The following is a 23609-nucleotide window of genomic DNA, read 5'->3' on the forward strand; positions in this document are numbered from 1 at the left end:
CAAAAAGGTGTAGGCCTACATCAACGCACTGAATGGTCTATTGTTCTATTGTGTCCGATTTGAGCGCTGACATATTGGAAAATGATGCCAATCAATATTCATGAGAGTGTACATTCAACGTCCAATTTTCGAAATTGGATGACTTGTGCTTGGCAGGTGTAAAATACATCTGACTGGGCGTTTTAAATACGTAACGCATAAAAGCATTGGCATCATCGAATGGCTGCCTGTAGTGCTGTTAGTGTTAGGCCTATGTGTGTGTGTGTGTGTGTGTGTGTGGGCGGGGGGGGGGGGGCTGTGTTTAGTTTCTATAATAATTATTATAAGACCTACATTTATTTGTCATTCATTTCTTTTTCTTTCTCTGTACTTGCTAAAGTATCACTCCCTCTTCTTATCCGTTCCCTTCTCCATCCCCTCTTACGTTTTGTCCCCTCTCATCATTTTCCTTACCTTTCTATTTATTTACGTCTATTTATTTATTTCTCTTTATTTCTTCCTCTTCCTCTCTTCCTCCAGTCCCCTCTCATTCTTCATATCCCCTCCTTCAACCTCATCCCCTCCCAAGACCTCTCACAGAAGAGCTGTCCCCCTTCAGTAAGCCACTGATTATGACATTCTCCTTCTTAAAATAAAATAAAATAAAATCTCAATTTGTAAAACAACTTTTATATAGGCCTATACCGGTATACTTATTATATGTTACATGTAGGCCTATACGTAGCTCCCGGGACGTAGCTATTTAATACCATTATAGACATGGCAGCCATGATGTGAAATCATTCAGCAGGCGCATTCAATTTATTTAAATGAAGCACCTAATGTCAGTGGGGTGACAACGAACTATGCATTAGCGGCTAATGTGTCCCTTTTGTGCTTACGGCTACTCAATCACACCCTTGGGTTTATGTATAACAATATACTTTTCATTCCATTAAGCGCTTTCACGCGACTTGCATTTGATCACTTATTGACAGTAGCCTGCTAGGTAAAGCGTTAATACACTGTCGGGTCAGCTTACCGATTTAATGGTGGAAGCCCTTTGTCCCAAACAAAAGGTACCTTTCGATGAATAGCTTGTCAGATTTCAAATCGGCACAAGGTTTCAATGCGTTACGTAATCTATTTCCTCTCCATCTTATAATAGCTCCATGGCCTACATCGTATAAACAATAAAACCTTCACCAAGGAACATCTTTACCCAAGTTTTTAATAGCCTATGGAATATTGTTGTGTAAATTAACGGGCGTAATTACAACGCAACCATTGGGCGACAAAATAAGCAACACTCAAGACATTCAAAATGGCGGGTGAAGTAGTCGAACATGTTACTTTTCCCGTTAACGAAAGCGATGAAGTTTATGTGGCTATATCAGCTCTTTTACAACGAGTACAGCACGAAGAAGTTCCTGCGCATTCTGTTGTAACTTCAGTGGTCTCTGAAGATGGTAACATAACGTATACAACTTTGCAACCAGCCGTTGACGTCCAACATGTCCAAGTCGAAGTACCGGTTGACCAGGTTGTGGATGCGACGGGAATGGTACAACACGTACAACATGTCGATGTTCAGCATGTTGATATGCAGCAAGTAAGCTTAGCTTAATATACTATAGCATGATATTATACTTTGGGACACACTGTATTCCATGATGGCCCAAAATAGACCCAGGAAGGCAGGAAGTACGCGGATGAGACTAGTTTACGCATGTACGTTGTCAATATTACATTCGCATGGACGGACATTTTTTGCTTGCTCGCTAGTAATATATGACGCTACTGTAGCCTTTTTTTGCCCTAGGTAGATTCTAGCGAGTAGATTTCTTGTAATATTTGGCTTATTTACCATCAAATTTATATCCTTCAATGTACCTGTATATCGTTAGCATATCAAGCGCAGTCAAAAAAAGTTTTTTGAGGATTCTGATCGTCACGATGAAACATTTTTTAAAATACACGACTTTCTCAGTTCTCCCAGCCATTTGTTTACTCATTGTTATCGATGTCACCAATTAGTCTCGACCTCACAAGTGCAACGTGGCTGTATCGCGAACACGAACAAGAAACCGGGCGGCCCAGGGTTCGGTTTTTGCCGGCAAAAACCTGGCAAAAACTGTTTTTGCCAGTTTTTGCCTGGTTTAAACCGGCAAAAATGGCAAAAACTCATATAGTCACCCAAATATTGAAAAGTGACACAGAAAGCTCATAAACAGTAACACACAACTTTTAACGAATCATTCAACATATTTCTTTGTCTCATTAAGTCCTTAAAATGAAAAAGTTTTGAATTTGATACATGCCACATTTCGGTTAAATGCACTTGAGCAATGATAACGCATGCCTTTAATTTCTAAATATATTGCTTATAATTACAAAATCTGGCCTTGCTACACTCGGGAACTTATTTTTGTAACATAATTATTTGTTTTGAGATGAAAAAACTAAACTATAAATCACTTTTTTAGTTTTTTTTTTTTTTTTTTTTTAAAAAACTGTCAAAAACTGTTTTTGCCAAGTGGTTAAAACCGCGGTTTTTTCCACCTGTGGCAAAAACCTGCGAACCCTGAAACCGGCTGTAAATGAGGTGGGTCATCTTGTGACTTGCATTGTTTCACCACCGAACACGCTCGTCGGATGTAGGGGGGTAGACGGCTTGGAAATTGTCTTTTAAGTATCAGAAATTCCAAGTTTAATTTACGGTACTTAGATACATTGAATAAGATAACTATGATTTGAAGATCAGATATGTGAGTACAAATTTCATATAAATTGACTGAATTGTAAAAAAAAAAATTTTGAAATGTTTGAGCTGCGCAAACATGCAAAACGTTTTAACTTAAAAGTGTGTAAATCCCAGGGACACACAAAATGGGATAAGCCAGTCTCTGTGTACAAACGGCGTACACGAGACTGGCAAGCGAGTCTAGATGAGACAGGACTAAGCGACCAGGTCCAGACGCGTAGACGTTTCGTTTGGTTATCTGTTCCTTTCTCAAGTTTCTGTCATGTCTGCAGAGAAAATTAACGTTGTGGAGATCATGAAGATCATAGGACATCAGCAGTATTGCTGATCATATCGAACGTGGTGCATGCTGCGATTGCTGGGAATGAACTGAGGGCTCCATCGTCAGACACTGGTGATGGATTTGATAGTTTTGAACCCTTTTCATTCCCAGCAAACTCGCTTGCCAGTCTCATGTACACCGTTCCTAACAGACAGAGACTGGCTTATATGCCATTTTGTGTGTCAATCGAATTAACACACTTACCGCTTTGCGCAGCTCAAACATTTCAAGTTCAACAAATTTCTTTGCAATTCAGTCAAAGTCAATATGAAATTGGTACTACTCACATTATCTTATTTGATGTATCCAGTGGCGTAGCTAGGGCTTGTGGCACCCAGGGTTAAGGATACATAACTTGCAAGATGACCCACCTCTTTTACAGCCGGTTTCTGTCATCAATGCATGTTCGCTATACAGCCTCGTTAGTCGTTACACTCTGGGGTCAAGACTTATCAAAAACTTTGGGTCACGTCAATAACAACAAGTAAACAAAATGGCTGGGAACACTGAGAAAATAGTGTCTTTAAAAAGTTTTTTATCGTGACAATTAAAAACCTCAAAAAACTTCTTTTGACCATGCTGGATATGCTAGAGAATAGATATACAGGTACATTGAAGGATATAAATTGGATGGTAAATAAGCCAAATATTGCAAGAAATATCGCCAGAAACGTGGAGAGCTCACAAAAAAATTGCCGTCCATGGAAATGTAATATATATATATGAAAACGCTTAAATCCCGACCAGCTAGTTCAGTGGATTCTTTGATTCCACCTGTCCAAGGGAGCTTAGAACTGTCTGCCTATTCTGCTAAGTCCTTCAACTTGACCCTGAACTATATATTTTTTTTTACTTGAGATGTGACCAAAGTACTGGGCTACTGGCACACTTAACATTGCGCAATGAACAATGAACATGCTCACCAAATTCATTTGTTTTGTGATCTTTCCATAAATTCTCAGCATCTAAATTACTAATACTGACTTGACTAATAAATATTTGATGGTGTGTTATAATATTTACAGGTGCATGTCACTGAAGTGGAACAAGCTGCAGCAGCATTACAACACGTCCAGGTGCAAAACATCCATCAAACACCTGTCACATTGGCACAGATTGCCCAGGCTGGTAAGTCATTATAAGGGCCCAAGGATCGAACCCTGTGGAACACCACTGCCAATATTCTTTTTTTCCCCTGCACATTACAACATATGCGCAGGTGCAAAACATCCATCAAACACCGGTCCTGTCACATTGGTACAGATTGCCCAGGCTTGTAAGTCATTATGAGGGCCCAAGGATCGAACCCTGTGGAACACTGCAGCCAATATTCTTTTTCCCCTGCACATTACAACATATGTGCAGGTGCAAAACATCCATCAAACACCAGTCACATTGGTACAGATTGCCCAGGCTTGTAACCCTGTGGAACACCACAGCCAATATTCTTTTTTCCCCTGCACATTACAACATATGTGCAGGTGCAAAACATCAAACACTGGTTCTGTCACATTGGTACAGATTGCCCAGGCTTGTAAGTCATTATGAGGGCCCAAGGATCGAACCCTGTGGAACACCACAGCCAATATTCTTTTTCCTGCACATTACATCACGTCCAGGTGCAACACCCCACCACGCAAGTGTCACATTGGCACAGATTGCCCAGGCTGGTAAGTGATTATGGGCCTAGACTTCACTGATAGTCAGTCATTTATCTATTGGTCATTATATGACTATCATTTGAAGACTAGTTCTTATGATACATTGTACATCCTCCGGAGAGCAGTTTCAGACAAAAGCTAGTAGAGGTTAACCTTGAATCCTTTCATGCCCACTGAAGCATATATACAGTCAAGGACACTCCCATGAATTGAAAGACTTGTCGCTTACTCCCATGGTCTTATAAACAACGGCTGACGGGCTGAGCAGGGTTCGATTTACTTTGAAAAATTTGCATCTAGCAATTTTTAGGGAAATCATTATTGAGGTGATGTTCTTATATTAGCATTATGTTTACATTGTAAAAATTCCTCTACAAGCTGAAATATTGTAGCAAGTTGTGCAAAATGGGGAGGATTTTGCTCTGCTACACCAGGTAAATCGAACATTGCGGCTGATAAGTGTCCAAGGATCGAACCCTGTGGAACACCACAACACATTGAAACATGTCCCAGTGCAACACATCCACCACACACCTGTCATCTCAAGGCTCACATTGCCCGGGCTTACAAGTGTTAATCCTAGGGCTGCTAAGAATACGCAATTGCATTATTTGCGGCACAATTTGTGTATTTTGACATTTTTGAAAAATCTAAAAAATAATTTATTTTTGCGATTTTTAATTCTTTTTCGCGGATTTGGATAGTCCCTGGACCCAATATCAAGTGCTATTTTATTTTATTTTATTCATCTGGCAATTAACAACAAAATTATTATTGTTATTTTTTTTTAGATTTTGCGTTTTTGGTGGGAAATCACAGATTTGTGCGTTTTTTGGAAAATCGGGGTGCGTTTTTTGGTCTCAAAAATTTCGTATTCTTAGCAGCCCTATGTTAATCCTCTCCACATAAGTGTCTACTGCTTCCAAATGGTCTTTAAAAATTAATAATTTTTCAGTATTTATCATTTTAAATGAAGGTGACCTGATACATGTATATTTGGAGAATAGAATTCGTTAAAATTGATGTATAAATGAAAATATCCCTTTCCAGCAGCCAATCACAACCATGCACGGCTGCGATATTGCAGCGCGATGCAATAAAGTTGAACAAAATCCAACTCCATCGTGGACTGAAATTTCCACCGGGCGATTAGAATTTTCACCGCCAAGCTTATACAAAACCTGGCTCAGATTACAGTTTTTATATAGCATCGCAGCATCGCTATGATGTAGAGTCTGAATCAGACTTTAGTTTGCTGCATGCACTCCATGAAGTACAAATGAAGTACCAGGGTTGTAGCTACGCTGGGCGGGGCTGCCCGGCACCCGGCCCGGGCACCCGGTACCAAAAAAAAAATCAAAATGTTGTTTTTTTTTTTTTTAAATTTTTTTAATAAATGATTTTTTCATCATAAGAGGAGCACAAAAAAAAAAAATTAGGGGGCTCCACGCGCTCGGCTTCGCAATAATTTGCCACCTGGCATAGAAATTGGCCTAGCTACAACCCTGTGAAGTTCCATATTACAATAAAGACTAATAATTTTTGTGATAAATAAATTCAAAGTCATTATTTATTGATTGTATTATACAGTTGGAGGGGAAACTGAGATCATCATTACACCAGACCAACAACCAGTCAAGAAGAGTCCCCGAAAACGACAACCAAAAACTAAAGATAAAGACAAGGTCTACAGGTAAGAAAGACCCCTACCTCATCCCAATGACATAGTCTATAACCTCAATTACATAATCATAGTGCAAAATTCTGACCTCAAGTTGCAGAGTAGTTGTTGTACCCAAATCTTCAAAGGTCATTCAATGAATGTACAAATGTATTGGGGTTTAAGAACTGTGCCCCTGACAGATGAGCATGTTATGGATCCTAGTGAGACCCCTTCCCAGAAATGTGAAGAACACAGAGGCTTGGTGGTTACGGCCTTGGACTCATAATCTGAGAGCTTGCTTGACGTGTGTGGGTTCGAGTCCCAGTCCCACCATGTTCCCCTCTTGGGCAAGGCGCTTTGCCTCTCTTGCCTCACCCACCCAAGTGCAATGGGAAGCTGTTAGGGGTAGTCACAGTCGTTGTACTGATGGACCCTGCACCATTTGCAAACGTAGTTCCGGCATATTCTGATGACGGCGGAATAAATGTCAATTTCTTTATTTATTTTTGTATGTTACTTTTCCAGATTTCCAGTCTGGCTGTTAATTTTTTTCACCATAAAAAGAGTATCAAACAAAAAAGAAAGGGGAGGGGGGCATGTTGATCGTTAAGAAATGGATTTATCTGCTAACCCTATCATAAATACACCCAAATGTATTCCGAATACATCCAATGTATTAGAAATACACCCAAATGTATTAGAAATACACCCAAATGTATAAATTTGTTTGTTACTCTCAGGTGTGCATATTGCAGTAAGGACTTCACTGATACAAGCAACTTGAAGCAACATCAACGGATTCACACAGGAGAGAAACGATACATGTGTCGATACTGCGGCAAGGCTTTTGTACAGAGTTCCAATTGTAGACTTCATGAAAGGTCACATACAGGTCAGTTCATAGTTCAAAAGGTCATAATATGGGTCAGATCATTGGTCAAAAAAGGTCAATAATACAGGTCAACAGAAATGAGTTCATGTGGCTAAGCCTTTATACGGAGCTCCAATTGTAAGCTTCATGAAAGGTCACATACAGGTCAGTTCATAGGTCAAAGGTCATGGATGTCAACATTGCAATATACAGATGGATAGAATATTATGGGAAATTGTTTTTCAGCTCCAGTTTATAGACTCATGGTCACCTGTAGACAAGGTACAGATCATACCCAGAGTACCGACTCAAAATCTCTGATTATAACTATTGCAGTATGAATATCCAGTACTTCTGATATTATGTTTGATGTGTGACTTCCATTTTATGGGATTTCTTGTTTTGACAGGAGAGAAGCCATTTACCTGTACCAGCTGTGGTAAAGGATTCAGTAAAAGCAGCAACTTGAAGCTCCACATCAAAACACACACAGGAGAAAAGGCCTTCAAGTAAGTACTACGAATACACCCAAGTTACACCCAAAGTGTCAGTAATACACCCAAATGTGTTTGGAATGCACCCAGATATCTCAGAAATACGCCCAAATGTATTAGGAATACACCCGAATATCTCAAATACACCCAAAAGTCTCAGAAATAGCAAACATTGTGTATACAAAGAAGGTACATTACCACTTCCAACAATGCATTTCTTCAATTTCTGCACTGATTTGCTTTCTAGTACAACATGGGTCCAGTATGACAAAATATACCTGAATGAACAGAGCACATCATCAACTTGAAAACAAAGGGAAGTACCTATAAAAAGTAATAGGAGTGTCATTTGATGAAATGGGTTGATGCATCATATTGCAAAGGATTCTGGGAAATGTAAGACATCTTCTCTGGTGTAGATGTACCTGAAAACAAAGTGCAGAATTCAGCAAGTTTCTTCCCATGATTTTATCAAATTTATCAAATGTAAAAACATGTTTTGATTTTTTTGTAAATGCCTGATAAGATTGTACATCTGTGTAGCATTCCACTGGTCTCTTTTGACTTCATCATGGAGTATAGCAGTTCATGGAATTAAAAAAAATTGATTGAAATTAAAAAAAATGATTTGAATCAAATAAATCGATTTAAAAAAAAATATATTAAATAATAATAATAAAAAAATGGCCAACCCTGGTATTTATGTTTTTTGTTCACCCTGTCAGGTGTCAGATATGTGGTAAAGGCTTCATCTGTGGTTCAGATCTCAACAAACACGAAAAACGACACACTGCTGAAAAACCTTACTGGTGCTCCGTTTGCGGAAGGAATTTCTCTTCAGACGAGCAGCTCAATAAACACAACCAGAAAGCCCATTTGGTCGCTAAGCCCCACATGTGTCAGGGATGTGGCAAATCATTTGCTAGAATCACATACTTGAAACTACATGAGAAGACGCATTGTCCTTCTGGGCATGAACGGGTAAGTAATAAAGGAGTGTGGCATTCCCCAAGGTTCAATTCAGGGCCCCACATGAGTCAGGATGTGGTAAATCATTTGCCAGACTACATGAAAAGATGCATTGTCCATCTGGACATCAACGGGTAAGTAATAAAGGAGTGTGGCATTCCCCAAGGTTCAATTCAGGGCCCCACATGTGTCAGGGATGTGGTAAATCATTTGCTAGAATGGCATACTTGAAACTACATGAGAAGACACATTGTCCTTCTGGGCATGAACGGGTAAGTAATAAAGGGGTGTGGCATTCCCCAAGGTTCAATTCAGGGCCCCACATGTGTCAGGGATGTGGGAAATCATTTGCCAGAATCACATACTTGAAATTACATGAGAAGACGCATTGTCCTTCTGGGCATGAACGGGTAAGTGATAAAAGAGTGTGGCATTCCCCAAGGTTCAATTCAGGGCCCCACATGAGTCAGGGATGTGGCAAATCATTTGCCAGAATCACATACTTGAAATTACATGAGAAGACGCATTGTCCTTCTGGGCATGAACGGGTAAGTAATAAAGGAGTGTGGCATTCCCCAAGGTTCAATTCAGGGCCCCACATGTGTCAGGGATGTGGCAAATCATTTGCCAGAATCACATACTTGAAACTACATGAGAAGACGCATTGTCCTTCTGGGCATGAACGGGTAAGTAATAAAGGAGTGTGGCATTCCCCAAGGTTCAATTCAGGGCCCCACATGTGTCAGGGATGTGGCAAATCATTTGCTAGAATCACATACCTGAAACTACACGAGAAGACGCATTGTCCATCTGGACATGAACGGGTAAGTGATAAAAAAGTGTGGCATTCCCCAAGGTTCAATTCAGGGCCCCACATGTGTCAAGGATGTGGCAAATCATTTGCCAGAATCACATACTTGAAACTACACGAGAAGACGCATTGTCCTTCTGGGCATGAACGGGTAAGTAATAAAGGAGTGTGGCATTCCCCAAGGTTCAATTCAGGGCCCCACATGTGTCAGGGATGTGGCAAGTCGTTTGCTAGAATCACATACCTGAAACTACATGAGAAGACGCATTGTCCATCTGGGCATCAACGGGTAAGTAATAAAGGGGTGTGGCATTCCCCAAGGTTTAATTCAGGGCCCCACATGTGTCAGGGATGTGGCAAATCATTTGCCAGAATCACATACTTGAAACTACATGAAAAGACGCATTGTCCATCTGGACATCAACGGGTAAGTAATAAAGGAATGTGGCATTCCCCAAGGTTTAATTCAGGGCCCCACATGTGTCAGGGATGTGGTAAATCATTTGCTAGACAAACATACTTGAAACTACATGAGAAGACACATTGTCCTTCTGGACATGAACGGGTAAGTAATAAAGGGGTGTGGCATTCCCCAAGGTTCAATTCAGGGCCCATATGTGTCAGGGATGTGGCAAATCATTTGCTAGAATCACATACTTGAAACTACATGAAAAGACACATTGTCCTTCTGGACATCAACGGGTAAGTAATAAAGGTGTGTGGCATTCCCAAGGTTCAATTCAGGGCCCTACATGAGTCAGAGATGTGGCAAATCATTTGCTAGAATCACATACTTGAAACTACATGAGAAGACGCATTGTCCTTCTGGGCATGAACGGGTAAGTAATAAAGGAGTGTGGCATTCCCCAAGGTTCAATTCAGGGCCCCACATGAGTCAGAGATGTGGGAAATCATTTGCTAGAATCACATACCTGAAACTACACGAGAAGACACATTGTCCTTCTGGACATCAACGGGTAAGTGATAAAGGAATGTGGCATTCCCCAAGGTTCAATTCAGGGCCCTACATGAGTCAGAGATGTGGGAAATCATTTGCTAGAATCACATACTTGAAACTACATGAGAAGACGCATTGTCCTTCTGGACATCAACGGGTAAGTGATAAAGGAATGTGGCATTCCCCAAGGTTCAATTCAGGGCCCCACATGTGTCAGAGATGTGGCAAATTATTTGCTAGACAAACATACTTGAAACTACATGAGAAGGTGCATTGTCCTTCTGGACATCAACAGGTAAGTAATAAAGGGGTGTGGCATTCCCCAAGGTTCAATTCAGGGCCCCACATGTGTCAGGGATGTGGGAAGTCAGTTGCCAGAATCACATACTTGAAACTACATGAAAAGACGCATTGTCCTTCTGGGCATCAACGGGTAAGTAATAAAGGGGTGTGGCATTCCCCAAGGTTCAATTCAGGGCCCCACATGAGTCAGGGATGTGGTAAATCATTTGCCAGACTACATGAAAAGATGCATTGTCTTTCTGGACATCAACGGGTAAGTAAATAAGGATAATAAGGAGTGGCATTCCCCAAGGTTCAATTAAGGGCCCCACATGTGTCAGAGATGTGGCAAATTATTTGCTAGACAAACATACTTGAAACTACATAAAAAGATACATTGTCCAGGGATTGGGTTTTGAAAATAACAGGCGTGCTACAAATCACACTTCTGAAAATGTTAAGGCGGGCTGTCAGGTGTGATATTGATTGCACTTAAGAAGTTAAGAAATCCAGGTGTGCTATAAATAGCACTCAGACACTCACAGGCAATTAAAGGGTGCGATCTCGCTCGCGAGCCTTAAAACTCGATCCCTGATTGTCATAAAGGTAAACAAACCAAAGAAGTGGTGTTCCCCAAGGCTCAATTCAGGGACCCCTGATTGTCCTCTGCACATCAACGGGTGAGTAATAATGATGTATTTTGCCAATATAGTGTACATCCAGCATTTATCAGCAGATATCAAACCGTAATTTGCCTCTTCAAGCTTGAGCGTTACAAAGTTTTGTGTGTGTAGCATTTAGCATGCATTACTATTCTAACGATGCTCCTGATTGGTTAATTACATGATATAGTTATCCGAGTAACCAACCAAAATGGAGTTTTTTTTAATAATCTTGAGGTACACTTTTGTGCCCTCTATGCATCATCATCATCATCATCATCATCATCATCATCATCATCATCATCATCATCATCATCATCATCACCATACTTCAGCTGTTAAGCAGGCGACCTCAAGATTTCTCCCTGCACAGCAATCTTTGGCAGCTGGAATAGTTATGTTCATCACTATGTTGAGTTGATAAGTAATTAGACCAAGCAACATTTTTTATATGCTGCAACAGCTACATTGATAATGATTGATTGATTGATTGATTGATTGATATATTGATTGATTTGTTTTACAGTTGCACACCTGTAAGGCCTGTAATAAGAGTTTTGCGAAACCCATCCTTCTTAAAGAGCATGAGAAGACTCACACAGGGGAAGCTCCATACAAGTGTCATCAGTGCGATTTGGCTTTTACTGAACCAGTTGAATTAGAGGTAAGCAAGCCAAATAAGTGGCATTCCCCAAGGTTCAATTCAGGGACCCCTTATATACCCACTCTTCTTAAACAGCATGAGAAGACTCACACAGGGGAAGCTCCTTACGAGTGTGATTTGGATTTTACTGAACCAGTGGAATTAGAGGTACAATGTAAGCAAGCCAATGGAGTGTGGCATCCCCCAAGGTTCAATTCAGGGACCCATTCTATAAACCCACCCTTCTTAAACAGCATGAGAAGACACACACAGGGGAAGCGCCATACAAGTGTCATCAGTGTGATTTGGCTTTTACTGAACCAGTGGAATTAGAGGTAAGCAAACCAAAGAAGTGGCATCCCCCAAGGTTCAATTCAGGGACCCATTCTATAAACCCATCCTTGTTAGAAGACAGACACACACAGGGGAAGCTCCTTACAAGTGTCATCAGTGTAACTTGGCTTTTACCGAACCAGTGGAATTAGAGGTACAATGTAAGCAAGCAAAGAAGTGGCATTCCCCAAGGTTCAATTCAGAGACCCATTCTATAAACCCATCCTTAAACAGCATGAGAAGACGCACACAGGGGAAGCTCCATACAAGTATCATCAGTGTGGTTTGGCTTTTACTGAGCCAGTGGAATTAGAGATAAACAAGCCAAAGGAGTGTGGCATTCCACAAGGTTCAATTCAGGGGCCCATTCTATAAACCCACCTTAAAGAGTATAAGAAGAAAGCGTAGAAAAAGCTAACAAGTGTCATCAGTGTGATTCGGCTTTTACTGAACCAGTGGAATTTGTGGAATTTTCAAGTTTTAATTCAGGGACCCATCCTTCAAACCCATCTTAAAGAGCATAAGAAACACAGAGAAAGCTCCTTAATTACAAGTGTCAGCAGTGAGATTTTACTTTTATTGGAATGGAGCATTTGGAATGGAGCATTGAGCTATTCCATTTGACATCCGTGCTCCCTCTGCGGAAGATTTGATCGCCCACATAGGGCGTTAGTGAAATTCCAAATATTTTGTACAGGACCATGTGAAATACCATACAATACCCAAAGCACAGAAGTAGCAGTGGCAAACATGTCCCTACATTTGTCACTGAATCTCTAACTCTTCCACACTGTGTACCTCACCCCCCTTAACTTATATCACATGTGGTGTTCCTCAAGGATTAATATTGGGACCCTTAATATTAACCTTTTAATTATTTTGTACAGGACCATGTGAAATACCATGAGCAAGCCCAAGAACAGAAGTTTGTGAGCAGTGCCAAATATGTCCCTACAGTTGTTATTGAATCTCCAGCTATTCCACAATGTGCACCTCCTCCCCCTCAGACAGAAGTACAGCCACATACTGCACCACAACAAATCACTGTGGGTACGAATCATACTACTACTGCTACTGGGGAAGGCAATGTGAATTGGGCAACATGGAATCTGTCGGATGTTTTTGGTAAGACTAGTTTTATATCATGTGTAGTGTACCCCAAGATTCAGTTCTGGGACCCTTATACTAGGAACCTTCTCTTCAACAATGTGCACCTACTGAACCTCCGGCTAAAATACATCCACATACTGCACTACAACAAGTCACTAATACATTTGGGTGTATTCCTTATACATGGGTGTATTCCTAATACATTTGGTTGTATTCCTAATACATTTGGGTGTATTCCTAATACATTTGGGTGTATTCCTAATACATTTGGGTGTATTCCTAATACATTTGGGTGTATTTATAATGCATTTGATTTGAGTGTATTTCTAATATGTGACCGTACAGCTCGAATGAGCCGTAAATTCCCTAAATTGTATTCTGAGTTACAATGTAAAATGTGTATGCAGGTCGTATTCATCGGTATCTTTAGCTGGCGCGACATCTATCTTATTTTGATAGTCAAACACCTATCAATAATTCTATTATTGAAGAGGATAATAAGCTTCTACCTTAGATGGCAATAGAATTTTTAATAGCTCTGGTCTTTGTTTGCTTTGGCTAAATCCTGTTCAAGTGGTGGGTTACCAGGCATTGTATTTTGTATAGGTATGTATAACAATTAACAATGAGAGAACTTTCTTGAACCTCGTTGACTTGGGGATGATTTGATATGACCGCCAATTATGACTGTTTGATATTTATTGCCAGCAATGTGGAAAAAGAGACACACGTAGAAACGGAAAAAGCTACCGGGGGAGGAATTTGCGGCTCATTCGCCGTGACAGGTCACATATATTTGGGTGTATTCCTAATACATTTGGGTGTACTTGTTATACATTTGGTTGTATTTCCTAATACATTTGGTTGTATTCCTAATACATTTGGGTGTATTCCTAATACATTTGGTTATATTCCTAATAATACATTTGGGTGTATTCCTTATACATTTGGGTGTATTCCTAATACATTTGGGTGTTTTCCTAATATATTTGGGTGTTTTCCTAATATATTTGGGTGTATTTTATCTACAGATGAAACCGATAGTCACGACCCATTACCACCAACAAGTGACCCACAAGGTCAACTTCCAGGTCACCAAGGTCAACTCCCAGGTCAACAAGGTCAACTCCCAGGTCACCAAGGTCAACTCCCAGGTCACCAAGGTCAACTTCCAGGTCAACAGCAACCACCACCCGGTCAAGTGGTCAACCAAGATCAAGTTCAGTCCACAACTGACCCATCACTACCTGATGGTCAAGCCGATGGTCAGCCGTTGCAAGCTACTGGACCAGATGGCCAATCAATAATCAACCAAGTTATTAATCGTGTCGGTGGACGTATCCGGAAGCAGAAAAAGAATGGTGGAAAGGTATGTTCTGTACAATTGGAAATTTAGGTGTGTACTTAGGGACCGTTCACAAACACTTGTAAGAGGGGGGCTTGATGCAAAAAAATTTATCGCGAAAATTTTTCGGGGGCCCCCTTTACAGACCTCGAAAATTTCAGGCCCCCCCCTTGTTAACATGAAAATTATGGGTCAACCCCATAGAAAAGCATATAAACTCAATTTTTCCAGGAAAATTTGTGGTCATTTTTTTAGGGCCCCCCTTAGGAGGCTCAAAAATTTTCAGAGCCCCCCTTTTTGCATTAGGCCCCCCCTTTACAAGTGTTTGAACGGTCCCTTACCTATCCCATATACATTGAATATATTTCCGAGACATTTCGTGTATTCTTAAAACAAGTGGATATATTTCTACGACATTTGGGTGTATTCCTAATACATTTGGTTGTATTCATAATTTAGTTGTATTCCTAATACATTTGGGTGTTATTTTGTAAATTTAATCTAATACTGGAGCTAAAATTTGTAACTCACTTTGCTACGTTGCATCCGAAAGCATCAGACATCAGACAGGCATCTGATTGATGATGTTGTGACGTCAGACGGCGAGGAATGTTTCGCAATGCCGGGTCCCATGCATGTGATAACTGTAAACGGAATCCTCCTTTCTTGTTAATGCTGGCTCCTCCACTTTATCCATGGATTCTTTGACTCCTCTTTCGAACCACCTCTCCTCTTTATCAAGGATAACAGCTTCTTTGAGATTGAAGAAGTGTTCAGTGTTCTTATTACGAGAAGAAGCAGCTATCCTTAAGAGGAGATATGGTTTGAAAGAGGAGTTAGAGAATCATTGGTTATTTTACGACATATCGGTATATTCCTAGCACTACAATATGCTCATCTATCAGGGGCACAGTTCTTTAACCTCAATACATTTGTACATTCATTGAATGACCTTTGAAAATTTGGGTACTGAAACTCATACTCTGCAACTTGAGGTCAAATTTTGCACTATGATTGTTTAATTGAGGTTATTGAACTGGCTCAAAATAAGCTAAGGTGTCATAAAAGTGTAACACACAATTATTTTTCCAGCTCTTTTCTTTTGGTCTCCAACCAGGTTTAAATTATAGTATGCACATATATCGTTCATAATACACTAAAAGAAAGATAAGTTATAGACCATTTACTTCACAAATTTAATTTTCTAGCCCTTAAATCGTTATATTTGACAGACACAATTTTGATGATTTTCTGCAATCAAATAAAAATTTATAAAGTATTACATAAGGTATTTTGTGGTTATTTAGGTGTAGGATCTACAGCAACTGATTGTGGAAAAAAATGTGTCCAAATATTACAATAAGGAGGATAAATTGTTATAAATAAAATATGTGTGTCTGTCAAGCCATAACATACGCAAGATGTCTGTCAAATGTAACATACAGAATAATAATTTGGCAAAAACAGTAGTTCAAGATGGGAAATTGAATAAAGATCACATGCAGTTTATAAATCACATGTTTTAAAACACTTTTATAAACTCTAAACTATCATCATAATGTGAACATCTAGTGATTTTTAAGTTTTTTACACGTATTGCGTATGTTACTTTTGACAGACACATACAAATCTTGCGTATGTTACTTGCGTACAAATGTTTGACAGACAACACTTAACAATGGATTGTGTCATCAAAAAAGCTTCTCCTCACAAAGTGATAGTGCCACAAAGCTAGGTGGAGCTAAATGCTATGTCATGTAGCATAATTAGCTGTATCACCCTAGTTTAGCAGGAATTACAGCACCGTCTTGCGTATGTTACTATTTGACAGACATTTCAAGAAAAATTTTAAAATTGTTATATGTTCAAAAAAGATGGCAGCCACTTACAAATTGATTATAATATGGAGAAATGAAGTTATTTACAATAGATTTACCCTTTAGTTTATGCTTCAAGTCTTTGTTTATAAAAACTGAGGGACTTCAAAATCAATCAAAAGTTTGACAGACAATAGTAACATACATAAGGGCAAACTTTTAAATCCTTTTTTGATCTGTTAACTTATAATTCATAATGCCTCTTTCTGTTTTTTTTTGATTGGTTTACTGCACCATTTTGGGAAACAGGTCACATGAATTTCTATAAGGATCCATAAAAAAATTAAAAGCTGTTGAAAAAAGGCGTCTCTTGGCATGTTACAAATAAAAGTGTAAAAATAGGCATTTTTACAGCTATTTTTATTATTTTTATTATTTAGAGTGAAAGGATTTTACTTAAATTGTGTATGCTATGTCTTTACTACCTAAACTTGCCACTAAACTAGCAAATATTCCATTTCTATAATTATTATTTAAAAAAAAAGATGTCAAAATATATGGCTATAATATGACACCTTAGCATATTTTGAGCCAACTATATCATTGGGATGAGGCTGTTGTGGTCCTTTTACTGTAAATTGTGCTTGATCTAAGAGGTTGGAAGGTGTAATATTTATAGTTACATTTGAAACACGGCAGTTTTATACTTGTCTGACACCAAACATGTTGAATTAGGGTGTATTTATCTGACATTTGGGTGTATTAAGTACATTTTGGGTGTATTCCTGACAAATTTGGGTGTATTTCTGAGACATTTGGGTGTGTTTCTAATACATTTGGGTGTATGACTGACAAATTTGGGTGTACTCCTGATACATTTGGGTGTCAATTTGTTTCCTAGTTAATAAATTAGTCTCTCTCACTGTCTCAGGTGTACATGTGTCCAACATGTGGTAAAGACTATGCGGATAGCAGTAACCTGCGACAGCATCAAAGACTTCATACCGGCGAAAAACCTTATACTTGTCAACATTGTGGGAAAAAGTTTACACAGAGAAGCAATTGCAAAGTGCATGAGAGAACTCATACTGGTAAGTACCCCATCCCTAAAGTTTGTTTGACTTATATAAGGTGAAAATTATTCGGCTTTTGTTACTGCGTGTGTCAATAAAGTCACAATTCACGCTCGCGTAAATTCATATAAGCGTGCGCCAGTCACGCATTACGCAACGCACAACTAGCGTAAGCATTGAGTTCAACTGCATGCATACCATTCTATATCAATACACGGTGTTATGAGTCTTAGTTTTTCCGCCTTATATAAACCGAACAAACTTTAGATATGTCCCTGCTCCTTGGATAACTCATTCCTACTTGAGAAATTTACTGCCCCTGGCTTTAAATGTTCTCATCTCAAAGGCCAGAGCAGCAACTGTAAGCTATAAAGGACACACACACAGGTATGTACAAAGTATTCCATCCCTAGATGTTAATATCCCTGCTCCTTGGATTACTCATTCCCTACTTGTGATATATACTGCCCTGGCTTTAAATGTCCTCGTCTCAAAGGCCAGAGCAGCAACTGTAAGCTATAAAGGACACACACACACCCCTGTACAAAGTATTCCATCCCTAGATGTTAATATCCCTGCTCCTTGGATTACTCATTCCCTACTTGTGATATATACTGCCCCTGGCTTTAAATGTCCTCGTCTCAAAGGCCAGAGCAGCAACTGTAAGCTATAAAGGACACACACACAGGTATGTACAAAGTATTCCATCCCTAGATGTTAATATCCCTGCTCCTTGGATTACTCATTCCCTACTTGTGATATATACTGCCCCTGGCTTTAAATGTCCTCGTCTCAAAGGCCAGAGCAGCAACTGTAAGCTATAAAGGACACACACACAGGTATGTACAAAGTATTCCATCCCTAGATGTTAATATCCCTGCTCCTTGGATTACTCATTCCCTACTTGTGATATATACTGCCCCTGGCTTTTAAAGACCTCATCCCAAAAGGCTTCATTCAAAGCAGCAACTGTGAGATAACTCATACAGGTATTCAACTACTAAGTATTCAATCCTTAGGAATGCTAATGTCCTTTTTTTTTTTATTGTTATTTTTTGTAAAATCAGTAACTTAAAGCCATGTTATAACATTTGCTGAGGAGAATGCCATCAAAAAAATTTTAAATTCTTGATTTGAGTGTATTCCTAATACATTTGGGTGTATTATTTTCTATTTTAAAGGTGAAAAACCGTATAAATGCAAGTATTGCGACAAGGGCTTCTCCAAAACGACCAACTTACGTATCCATGCCAAGCGTCATACCGGTAAAGGCAACTTCACGTGCCAGCATTGTAATCGTGTTTACGTTTACGAGTATGAGCTGCGTAATCATCTCAGGATACATACTGGTAGGTGTTACTTACATGTATGATATTTATATGTGCGGTGTACCTCAAGGGTCAATACTGGGACCCTTATTACAGGGATGTAAGTTTTCTGTATTTTTACAGAATTCAGGTTTTTTTGTAGTCCAGATTTACTCAATTTCTTTTATTTTCAGCCCATTTTGGGGCTTTTTAGCCCGAATTTACGTTTTTTTTCCCAATTGTCCGTATTTTTTCTTCGGGGTTACTTACATCCCTGATTACCCATTATTTCTTAATTATTAGGCCTGTAAATAAAACTTGATTGTTTGCCCTCCGTGACCGACTCAAAAAAACATGAAAATCTTGGGTCACTTTTTTTCCTAATACTATAGTCTAGTAGGTTACCTCTACCTTACAATCTACCTTACTTAAAACACAAAATTTTGTGTGCTCAATTTGTTTTGAAGCTTACAGCATTTCAGACAATATTAGTGTTTTTGTTTGTGATACGTGATATTGATATTGTGATTAAACAGACTTATGCTGTAAGATGTGTCATTTTCCATGTCCAAATGCCCATGAACATAAAATACAAGTTTTTGTCTCTTAAGGGCAAACCAACCATTTTTTTAATTGGCCTTATGGTATGAGGTGTGTAATCATTGGTATGTGTTTGTTATATCATGTGTGGTGTACCTCAAGGGTCAACACTGGGACCCTTATTATTACTTATCATCATGGTATGAATATATGCTGTGTAATCATCTCTGGATACATACTGGTATATGATATGTGTGGTGTACCTCAAGGGTCAACACTGGGACCCTTATTATTACTTATTATCATGGTATGAATATATGCTGTGTAATCATCTCTGGATACATACTGTATGTGTTATGTGTGGTGTACCTCAAGGGTCAATACTGGGACCCTTACTATTTATTATTATCATGTTATGTGTAATTTTTAATATAACAAATTAAGTTACCTTCCAGCACGTAACATTTTATTAATTTCTCATTGCAGGCGAGAAGCCGTACAAATGTGATCAATGTGGCCGCAGCTTCGCTCAGAGCAGCAACTTAAAAGCACACTCTGTGGTTCATACTGGTAACAGGCCATTTGCTTGTAAACTGTGCGACAAGACCTTCAAATGGCGCACGGAACTGAAGAACCACCAAGTCGTTCATACCGGAACAAGGGCCTTTAATTGTGATCAATGCGGGAAGTCGTACTCAAGCGCCACCTATTTAAAGATTCACATGCGCATACACTCTGGTGACAAACCATTCAAGTGCACTGTGTGCAACAAATCATTTGCATTACGTTCTTCGCTGTTCCAGCATAAAAATACGCACTTATCCAGTCGGCCATTCAAGTGTCAGACCCCGGAATGTGGGAAAGGTTTTAAGACAAAAAACCAATTAAATATTCACACTTTGATGCATACGAACTCAAAGCAGTTCCAGTGTGAGGTATGTATGAAACGCTTTGCACGTAAAGGAAACTTGATGGCTCACCTAAAGCTTCATCAAGGTGAACGTGACAGGCCACACGAATGCAGCACGTGCGGGAAACGGTGTTTATTCGAAAGCGAGTTACGTGTTCACGAACGAACGCACACCGGTGAGAAACCATACACCTGTCTTGCGTGTGGGAAAAGTTTCTCGCAGCGAGGAAATCTGAAACAGCACGAGGTGACACATACGGGAACACGTCCGTATAAATGTACGGAAGAAAACTGCGATCGGACGTACAAGTACATTGGCGATCTGCAGAAACATCGTAAAGAGAAGCATACGATGGATACACCATATGATTGCAGTCATTGCGGGCGTAGTTTCTCTGTCAAGATCGATTTGATTCGTCACCAACGCAAACACACCGGTGAAAAACCTTTCGAATGTACAGATTGCGGCATGAAGTTTTCGCAGAGTAGCAATTATCGCAATCATCAACGTAAAAGGCACAATTTGAAACCGTTCTCATGCACGCAGTGTGATGCAATTTTTGCAAAAGCATACGAATTGAAAGAACATACACGCCAGCATGTCGATATCTTCAAATGTGCGCATTGTGATGTAACGTTTGCGACGGATGAGTTGCGAAAACAGCATGAAGGTACGCATAAACCGCATTCGTGTCCGTATTGTGATCGCTGCTTCTCAACGCTTGATGAACTCGCGCAACACAGTAAAAATCATCTAGGACCGAAGGCACAAAAATGCAGCGTTTGCGACAAGATTTTCAACGGCCCATCGAATCTGAAAATGCACGAATCACGAGTTCACGGTTTATCACCGTTCCGTTGTAAAATATGCGAGGAAGGATTCCAACGAGCAGGTGAATTGAAAGAGCACGAAGAGACGCATTTGAAAGATACACCGCATCGATGCGTGTTTTGCACGGAGCCGTTTTTAACAGAGGTAGAATTGACGATTCACATCGCGTCTCATACAGGAGAGAAGCCGTACCAATGCGGCATTTGCGGAAAGCGGTATCATTGGAAGGAGATCTCACGGCACGCAACGCGAACATCGGGAGACACACCATTTAAGTGCAATTTTGCGATAAAGCATATACCGCTAACTGCGATTTGCAGAAACATTTACGACGACATACCGGAGAAAAACCCTTTGCCTGTTCTCAGTGCCCGACGCGATTCCCGCAATCTGGTAGCATGCGTATGCATGAAAAGACTGCACATGGTTTGGAGCCATATCCATGCTCTATATGCGGACTACGATTCCCAAAATATTCCGAACTCAAACCCCATTTCGAAAGTCACAAGAGTTTCAAATGTCAGCTTTGCGAAAAGCTGTTCATGACGGAAGACGACCTCAACGTACACATGACCAAACATAAACAATACAAGTGTGAACATTGTAGTAAGGGGTTTTCCCAGACTGAGGAGTTGGATAAGCACAAGGAAGCATGTATAAAAAGTAAACCATTTACTTGTACTTTGTGTACATGCCGGTTTATGTCAAACGAAGGATTAGCTAATCACATAACTAAATTGCACAAACCCGATAAACCCAATAAATGTACGCTTTGTGAGAAAAGTTATAAATACGAGGGCGATCTACGTAAGCATATGATGACGCATGCCGGAGACTTGCCGTTCCCCTGCCCGGAAGAAAATTGTGACAAATCCTTCTCGTCGCCGCATGATTTAGTCAAGCATCATCGAAAACACACCGGAGAAAAACCTTTCCAGTGTTCGGTCTGCCAGAAGTTCTTCACACAATACGGGAATTTGAAATATCACGAGCGTAAGATCCATGGAGTTGAGCCGTACCGGTGTGAAAAATGCGGATCCCGGTTCAGAATCGCGTCGGACTTAAAGCGCCACCAGAAAAAAGAACATCCCGATGAGACGACTAAAAAGATGAGACGATTGTGAAATCTGAAGACAATCCTTCAGTAGGGAGACGCAGCACTAGACAACAGACAAAAGAGAATGAGTCGTCAAAAAGCCGTGGAAGACCCAAAAAGACCGTTCGGATTAAGCAAGAAAAGATGGATGAAAGTATCGATGGAGAGGTGACCCCGGCAATAGTGACTCCGGTAAGAAGTAGCAAGCGTAAAACGAGGAATCCTCGTAAGTCCGTGTTGGATATTCAAGAAGAGTTACTCACATGCGTTGCGTGTAATGAGAAGTTTGATAGCGAATCAGAATTGGAAGAACACGAGGTTGATTGTGGTGGTGAGATTTTGCATGAATGTCAAACATGCAACAAAACGTTCCGAACGGAGCGAGAACTTGACAAGCACGCCAAAATCCACCCAGCAATTAAGAAGTACAAATGTCAACATTGTACGCAAAGATTCTCTTTGAAAAAAGACTGCATGCGACATGAGGCGACACATCCCACAGGACGACCGTTTAAGTGTAATGCGCATTGCGATATGAGATTTACTACATCAACAACGAAAAATCGACACGAAAAATCTCATGAACATGCGTCATCTCCTGCAACGAGAAAAGACAGTGGAAGAGGGCGTGCGGGTAAAGTAAGCACAAACGAACAACTGCGAATGCTGAAGGAAACGGAGAATTCAGGGCCAGTCGAAGAAAGTTCCTTTTATGCAGATGATGCGGAGGTGTCCGGCAAGGAGGATGGAGAGGAGACGTCTGGCAATAAGGAAGACAGAGCAGGGACGTCTAGCGGTACGGACGACGGAGCGGTGGCGCCTAGAGATGAGGGAGAGAATGCCAAGACATCAAATGAGAATGAAACTAATATTGATGGTGTTACACTTTTTGTTAGTGATGAAGGGTTAGTGAGTGTGAATCAGAACCCTGTTGTTACGCAGAGCCAGTCACCCACATATCAAGGCCCTAGTATCGAGCCCAGAGGTACACCAGGCAGTGTTACAGTAGGGACAACAGCAATGGCTATTACGGACCCTATTGATGGGACAGTGAAAATAGTAGCTATTGATTCCAGTGGTCAGATATCAACAGCGCCCTCTTTGGGTCAGATTGTTGTGTCGCAAGCCGGGACGGAAACATCAACAACCCAATCAATAGAAATTCCT

The 23609-nt window shown here is 40.1% G+C and overlaps 1 protein-coding gene across 1 annotated transcript; it reads left to right on the plus strand.

The window, feature by feature from the left end:
- Positions 1-1303: 1303 nt before the first annotated feature.
- LOC140169582 (uncharacterized) lies at positions 1304-21892 on the plus strand. The gene is made up of 13 exons (XM_072192847.1): positions 1304-1591; positions 4091-4193; positions 6317-6419; positions 7130-7281; positions 7670-7769; positions 8480-8857; positions 10268-10373; positions 11963-12100; positions 13300-13537; positions 14554-14891; positions 17616-17775; positions 18939-19106; positions 20091-21892. Exons 1-13 carry the CDS (start codon positions 1304-1306, stop codon positions 21890-21892), a joined length of 4074 nt encoding a protein of 1357 aa, XP_072048948.1.
- Positions 21893-23609: the final 1717 nt, after the last annotated feature.

This window comes from Amphiura filiformis, chromosome 14, assembly GCF_039555335.1.
Source record: "Amphiura filiformis chromosome 14, Afil_fr2py, whole genome shotgun sequence".
Classification (NCBI taxonomy): Eukaryota; Metazoa; Echinodermata; class Ophiuroidea; order Amphilepidida; family Amphiuridae; genus Amphiura; species Amphiura filiformis.

Coding starts and splice junctions, on each gene's coding strand:
- LOC140169582 (XM_072192847.1), top strand. CDS start 1,304: ATGGCGGGTGAAGTAGTCGAACATGTTACTTTTCCCGTTAACGAAAGC. Junction 7,770..8,479: donor ACAGGAGAAAAGGCCTTCAA/GTAAGTACTACG, acceptor TCACCCTGTCAG/GTGTCAGATATGTGGTAAAG. Junction 14,892..17,615: donor AGAAAAAGAATGGTGGAAAG/GTATGTTCTGTA, acceptor TCACTGTCTCAG/GTGTACATGTGTCCAACATG.